Here is a 7,579-nt window from a genome sequence, read left to right on the forward strand (position 1 = left end):
AGGGGAAAAGACAGACGTATAACTCTCGAGGAGATCACTCACAGAAATACAAAACTGTGCTGTAGAGAGATATTTTGGATGCCACATGTAAAGTCATACTCTATCAGTCTAAACACACTTCTATGATCTCTGCTACAAATGGTGGTTTGTTTGGGGGTTTTTTCTGACTTTTTCTTCAAATCGAACTGGCTGGAGTAAACTGGTGCAACCTAAAAACGCCGCAACCTGGGGCTCGTTGTCCCGAGAACAGTACTTGATGTCATCTATAACTGAATTCTAAATATTGTTTCGAAGGAGAGGGGGCACAATGAGTAATCTTCCCTTTTTGGTAGCGATCAGTCGAGAACAAGGCCAGGTGAATGGATCAATTCATGCCTTTGATGAGGAAGTCAGAGGGGAACAAAGAGACCACCGTGGTATAACAGCTTCCCATTTTCAATGGAGACAAAAGAGAGATTCTGACCAAGAAGACAGAAAAGTAAATCAGTCAGTCTCTTAATCTTGAAGACTTCCGAAATTGGACAATAAAACGCCTTTCACCACACAAAGGGCTGATTTAAGCGTGCAACGGGGAGAACAAAACCGCGATTCACACAGGGGGGAGAGTCCCTCTATTTCTCAATTCATCGATTCAACACTACCAACTGTGAACAGCAACTCGGTAACACTTCAGACTCCAGTCCTACTGACATGGAAAAGTGCTCCGCCACTCAATAAAGTTTCAAGAACTCACTCGAGATGCAGAGCCATCTACAACGTTATTCCCAGAATAGTAACCCTGTAACTGATTTCAGCGGAACTGAACTTGAACTGCAACTTTTTTTTCATCTCCTACAAATGATAGCAAATCCACCCCATTCCACCATCTTCTCCAGCTGGTTTTGTTGTTGTTGTTGCTGTTGTTGTTGTTGTTGTTGTTGTTTCTCGTTTTCTCTCAGTCTTTTCTGGAGGTGTCCTGTCTTTGTGGTCCGTGTCAATCGGTGTTTACATGGCAGCTCGACGTGATGATTGGCGCCGGAGTTTCAGTTCATCTACGCCGATAGGGCCCGATAGGAGCCCGAGATGGATTGCCGGTATTACAGGAGAAAGCCCCTGCTAATTGGATTTTGGGCTAAGAATGTGTTATCTGACCCAGGGGCTGACATCACCGTACAAACTCGTAAATATGATTTCAACTCCGCGAAATTGTAGGCGTCTTCTTGCTAAACACAGAAAACAAAACGAACAAATTGGGTAACGGGAACGTAGGGATGGAGATAACTTGTTTGCTAAACTTTAACGGATACTAGAAACCTTATCCATCCGTTTTTGCAACCCCTCACACTCCTTCAATTTTTGGAGATCTAATGTTTTATATATTTCATAACTAACCATGCCTCACTCGTCAGGTCTTGCCTACGTGGAAAAATCGCAGGATGAAATAATGAGATAAACACAAGCGTCTAGATAATTTCATCAGGAATCTCGGCCAGTCGCCATCTATTTCTGATTGTAAAGTGTGTCGCAGAAAAACAAGCGTATTCCTGATTCTCACTTATAAAATTGTCACAACAAGAGGATAGAAGTGAAAGCGCATCATCATGTTGGGTTACATAATGTTGCACCACTTCGACTGACGTCAAAATAATGTTCACCGATGTCTGTCTGACCACAACTACCCAAGCAAATCAGAAAACAACCGCAGAACTCGGGCTTCAGAACACAGCAGACAGAATTCCGCACGTGTTGTCAAGGCTCCGATGGAAAATCTCGGCCTTTGCAGCCATACACCTGATGTAACAGCCAACCTCGTCCCGTCATAATATCGTCCTGATTCCACTACTTCCGTTGGATTGAGTACAGTTAAAGCCGGAAAAGATTTAAGCATGCTCTCTGCGCAGACCATAACAAACCAATTAACGCAGCCCGCTTATGGTTTTGATAACACGGAAGAGCATTAACATGTTTTCATCCCCGTCTTCAGGTTGAAACTTGCTTTCAATACATCGATCAGGCAATTAAGCCTATAGGGCCTATGTATCTTTTCAAAACTTGGCAATTTTTTGAAAGGTTGCTAGAAAATGCTTCGTCCATTCATCTTTTCCCCTATACCATGATTCCATTCTTCGTATGATCTGACAGTCTTGTCCTTATGAAATTTTGCTTTTCTAACGTAATCACGAGTCGTGCCACAGACATCCGCTGAAAAATCAAGAAAAAGTACAAACTATCTTCTCTGGCACTACCAGAATTAAGGATTAGGATCCCCTCCCCCGTAAAAAAGAGTCCTCTCTTCCTTCTTTTTTAGTTACACTTTTATCTCCTAACTCCTTTCCAATCCAAGAAGTCGCATCATCGCACTTGGGTCACAGAAACACGTGTAGACAGAAGAATGAAAGCAATACTTGTGCTCCTTTAACAGAAAGTTTAAGGTGCTCTGTCACCAGTTAAACAACTCCTCCCGATATTACCATTAGTACGGCGGTGTTGTGACGGAAATACGCTGGATGAAGAAGGGATATAAACCAGCCGGCTGTGCCCGGAGCGCATCAGGTGTGTTATTGATAAAGTACACCATGAGACGAGGAAGGTTCCAGGTCGTATTCATGGCGACCCCCCCCCCCCCCACCACCTCCACTCTCTCCTCAAATCCTCCACCGCTACCTCTGTTATCTGACAATCCATGAAATAAAAACACGATTATGATATAAACCTTGCGTGATTCCATCACTCAGGTGACTAAGCAGTTTGCAGTTTGAGCACCTACTTACAGAAACGCGCGCCGTACATACTAATCCGAACGCAAGACCCCGCCAGCAGCGGCAAGAAATTAGTGCGATTCCGGTGTGAAACTGCAGCTCGATGGGGACTTGAAATAAGTTGATGCCAGTTAATGTTTCCGTTCGTTTGAACACGGTGCTGGATGACCATGGACCTACGAGTAGGTCCACGGATGACTGAGGATTTTTCTTGCACTTTCTGCACTTTGTCACTCGTGTTTGAGTCAAGCCGCTTTCACATAACGCAGTTGACACAGCTGTCGAAGCTAAGGACAGGGGGCCGTGGCTTCATAATAGCAACAGTTAACATAATGATGGCCCTGCTTTGTCAATTCAGTGTACTAATTTTAATGCAACAGCAAATCATGGAGAAATTTATGTAACTATCACAGGACGTATGAATCATATTTGTTCCAACCATTATCAAATGTTTGTTGCTGTTGTTTTTTTTTTTTGGTTTTTTTTTTGCCTTCTATTGAGTCTGAATCTGCTCTCAATTTTGATTGCTCCGATGGGAGAATTATACACGCTATGCTGCAACAATAGCGATGATAATAATTATGCCAAAACATACAGAGTGTGGCCAGAATTTCCGTCTGCAGTATATATTTGCATGAAACACGCATCGTGTGTCTCACCAAAATGAGTAAACCAGACGTGGAACAGGGTAGCAAAAATTCTTGTAAAGACTGAATTAGGCTTACACACCACAAGAGACCGTTGTGATATTATTCCTTTTAATTCATTAGCTCCTGCTCGTGCATGACACATTATTTCGTCTTTGAGGAATCCCCACTTTCCCCTCCTCCCTTCTTTCCCTCTTTCCCTCTCACAGCCTTTCTTTCTCACCTAATGGTTCGAAAATAGCACATATTTCGTGGTTTTCTATTGCAGGGGACTGCGTCACGTAATTGTGGCACGCATGGTATATACATCCATTCTGTGAGCAACATGAAGCCATGGAGCTACTACTAGCTCCATGGTGAGAGTCAGCCCTGGCGACCTTGATCGTGACAGAGTATAACGTGGTTCCCATAGTCTGAGTGCGCTAATGCCTTAACAGAGTAGGACAGCGGGGGCATGTCCGACAGAAAACGGTGATTATTGATACAAAGCAGCTACGTTCTGCGTCCAAATCTTTCCTTGCCCCCTAGCACCCACATCGACTAAAGCGCAGCAACCACGATCTCTGGTCTTCGTCGCCGATTTCGGTACACCTGACGACTACCCAGGCAAGAGAACGAGGTAGCATTCTACGTGAATGCTGTTGCATCTTATATTTAACGTCACAGTGAATGTTGACATTGACTGACAATGGCAACGACGCCCATGACTGATGAATATTCTTTGCATAATCATGTGCTCTTGTGTATAAACAATGGTCATCTCATAGGGACGTACACTGTAAGTGTAACGTTTTATCGTCATTCTACGATAATGGGAGGTGCAGAATGACCCTGTTACTCTGTATTCACAGAGCAAGCTCCTCGACCGTGAGCCGCCGATCAGGGAAAAAAAAAAACTTAACTCATCCTGTGAGTGATTGCTGTAACCACGGTAACTGCATCCGAAGAACCACTTGCTACTCCAGACATACTCGGAAACTGCGTTATAAGTTACGACACACGGAATCGAGACAGCACGAGTACAAGCATTTGAAAACCCATCTGAACGTGTTAGATTTCACTACGCAAAAAAGAACAATACGTATTTGCGAAAAAAAAGACAAAAAATACGAAGAACAATCCGTCGTAAAAACTGTAAAGTGTTTGACGACGTGAGGGTATGAGATGATCAACAGCGATAACCTCCACAAATCATCGAATTCAGCTCCCAGACATAGAAAGGTGTCCCGTAGTCTTATACGAAAGACCTTGTTGAGCAAACGGAAGGAAATACCGAACACGAACCAGCTACAGAAATTATCTGTACGACTTTCAGTGCTATGAAATTATGCGATATCGTAAGAGACTACTGTGACAGAGCGGTTTGCTGGCTGCAAAGAAGTATGTATATACCACTTTTATGACAGGTTGACAAATAAACATTGCGAGGGTCGTCATGTGTAGACAGAACAAATAAAAGATGAAGGTGTAGCCACCAAAAACAAAACGTGGATATGTTCTCGGGAGGAAAAGGAGAGGACGCACATTTACCGAATTGTATTTTGAGCTTTTATGCACAATGTCAACCCAAAATATGAATATTCCTAGACAAAGAGTTTTGAAAATGTGTGTATTGTGTGGTAACAAAATAAAAACCTGGCAAATCTTGTCTGAGCAGGTCAAAAGTAGATAGTGAGACTAAAAAACATAATAAAAAGCTATAGAAAAGGGGGATGGTAATGACAGCTCGGATTCGTGTTGGTTCTATCCCTTCCATTGGGTGGCATGTTGGGTCCGTTCGAGAGGAATCGCAACAAATTTCCCCACGAATCCCAAAACTTAGCTTGCCCCCATGATGCAGCGGTGACTGGGCATTCTTCGTCTGTATGGTAGTAGTTACAGTGTACCAGTAATGCGTGCTCATCCATGCCTTTCTCTGCCCGCATCCGCCAGACAGTTAGCGAGCTACATGTGGGTACTTTTCCCCCTTTTTCTTTTGATCCAGAGGCACTCGGTTGAGGAAGAGACGTGCTGGTAATCAGGGACCTCTTACCGGGTGACGAGCTAATAAAAGTCATGTCCAAAAGACGGCTTATGATTTGCGGGTTCCGCAGGAAAAGGAATCCCATGTGTAGGATGCCTCTGAGAGTACTGCCTGATGAAAACAACGCGTTTTGGGTTTACACAGATCCCAAATCCTGCGACTGGTTTAAGTCATTGCGTCCGGCCACTGTTCCTTAACGCGCTGCGTGCATGCTTGCTATCTCGTAGCTCACGCTGCATCAACTGGGAGTACAGCCTTCCAAATCACGCTAGCTGGCTGATGACATTATTTTGAGTAAGAGTGATCGCAAGAACATAAAGATGTCACACAAATTCGCCAATCTTCCGAGAGGTTTAGTTTTCATTTTAGAGAGAGAGGGAGATTGGCAGAAGTTTATGGAATGCACGCAATGTTTACATAATTTCGTCAGCACTGGTCAGTGACAAATCATAACACAAACTCGAAAATGTCGTTTTGATTTGACAGCTCCTCAAGCAAAAAAAAAAGGCAAACAAACTCACACAGACAAACTAAAAGTAATATGATAAAAGCTCACCATGATTTTCAAATCTCAAAGATGTGAAATTCATTCTGAAAGACTGTCATTTTCGAGACATTCACAAAAACATTCATCCTCCAAAATTTAAACCACAATAGATAGTTTATAGAACTTGATATCTATATAATCGACAACAACAAAACACAAATGTTATGAGTCAATCCACTTTAACCATAATCACATAATGAAAAAAACCTAATACTTAAAAAAACTCTATTTTTTGAACATGCATCACAGACTTTAACACAGGTGGAATGCTGTATTAATATGATACTGTATCTGTAAAGCAGGTATCCTATTGTTGGTCGAGAAATACTTTTGATTTCTGTCAGTTAAATCACCAATGTACAGAGTACAGACAATACACCGTATATCAATCATCGACTCGACAGCATCTGCAAAAATAATTGAACTCACCAATAGCCTCCATCCTAACGAGTCAACTCCAAGCGATGACAGGAGCGAAAGTTCGTGAAGTTCCACCATAAAATCAATTAGAAGGAGTAAGCGTCAACGTTCAGAAACTGTGTGTAATAACATGAAACTCTCCTCATGGATTCCCGCCCAGTTCTGTCCACAACAGACAGCAGCTCTGAATTAGATATCCTCAAAAAGATGCGTCATGGATGGGACGTACCGCAAGGGAACGCTGTTTCAAACACTCATACCAGTTTCCTCAGCTTGCCTAGAGACAATCGTGTTGTGAATGCATCGTCTGTCACGAGCTGATTTTAAAGCTGACGCGAATGAGCCCGCGATTCCAAATGCACAAAACAGAGTACAGTAGTTGCCAAATATATCACAGTCGAGCCGTGCACGGTCTGACAGCTCGCTGCTCTGGCGGATGCCATAGAATCGCTCTGTGCGTGCGCACTCAGCGTAGTGCATGCAACAGGCAATGGATCTGAGCGTTCTCCTCTTCTCTCCTCGCTAGGCTGCTCGACCAATCACAGGTCCTGTACCGGGAGCTAGCCTTGTTGAGCACTATGGTACACAATATTGCGAAGCGGACCCCACGTGCGAGCGGCACATGAATCATGACCACTGTCGCGTTCAGGTAGGAAGATAGGGAAAAAGGGGGAAGTCATTACATAACCATTTTATGTCAACTCGAATGATGACAGGTTTTGCCGGTGTTCGATCTGCCGCTGGTTTAAAATGGCTTTACAAGGCTTTTCAATACTAAAAACTTACCCATATTTCAGCCAAACTCAACAGTATACATTGTTCTCTCGGCAGAGTTGCATTTTTTTTCACGTTTCATTGGCATCAAACTGACCAAAATACATTATGACGTACCCAGTCAAAGGCGGGTAGATTTAGCACAGTTCTGTACGGAGATGGATGTCTGACGTACACTTGAATAGTAATTCTGTATTGAGGTATTCAAGAATAATCTCAAGAAATATTTGTTTAATTTGGCTTGCAATGATTGATTATTATCATTTTCATGCATTTCATGTGCTATTTAACTTCGTCGTTTTTTTTTTCCTCTCATGTACCTGTTTGTAAACGTATCTTGAACATGGTTGCGTCTAGAGCATTTAACTATTAGATGGATTTGGCGTCTTACAAGTCCCATGTTATTATCATTATTTGCCATATATATGTT

General features: G+C 42.8%; 1 protein-coding gene across 1 annotated transcript in view; it reads right to left on the bottom strand.

Annotated features, from left to right (window-relative positions):
* Window positions 1–6,891, bottom strand: part of LOC139715778 (uncharacterized) — a 29,334-nt gene extending 22,443 nt beyond the window's left edge. The window contains exon 1 of the mRNA XM_071627317.1: window positions 6,385–6,891. Within this exon, the coding sequence (XP_071483418.1) occupies window positions 6,385–6,397 (13 nt within the window). The 5' untranslated portion in view covers window positions 6,398–6,891. The remainder of the gene's footprint in view (window positions 1–6,384) is intronic.
* Window positions 6,892–7,579: the final 688 nt, after the last annotated feature.

This window comes from Diadema antillarum, unplaced genomic scaffold (assembly GCF_040938485.1).
Source record: "Diadema antillarum isolate AM-2024a unplaced genomic scaffold, OU_Dant_1.0 scf00000055, whole genome shotgun sequence".
NCBI lineage: Eukaryota > Metazoa > Echinodermata > Echinoidea > Diadematoida > Diadematidae > Diadema > Diadema antillarum.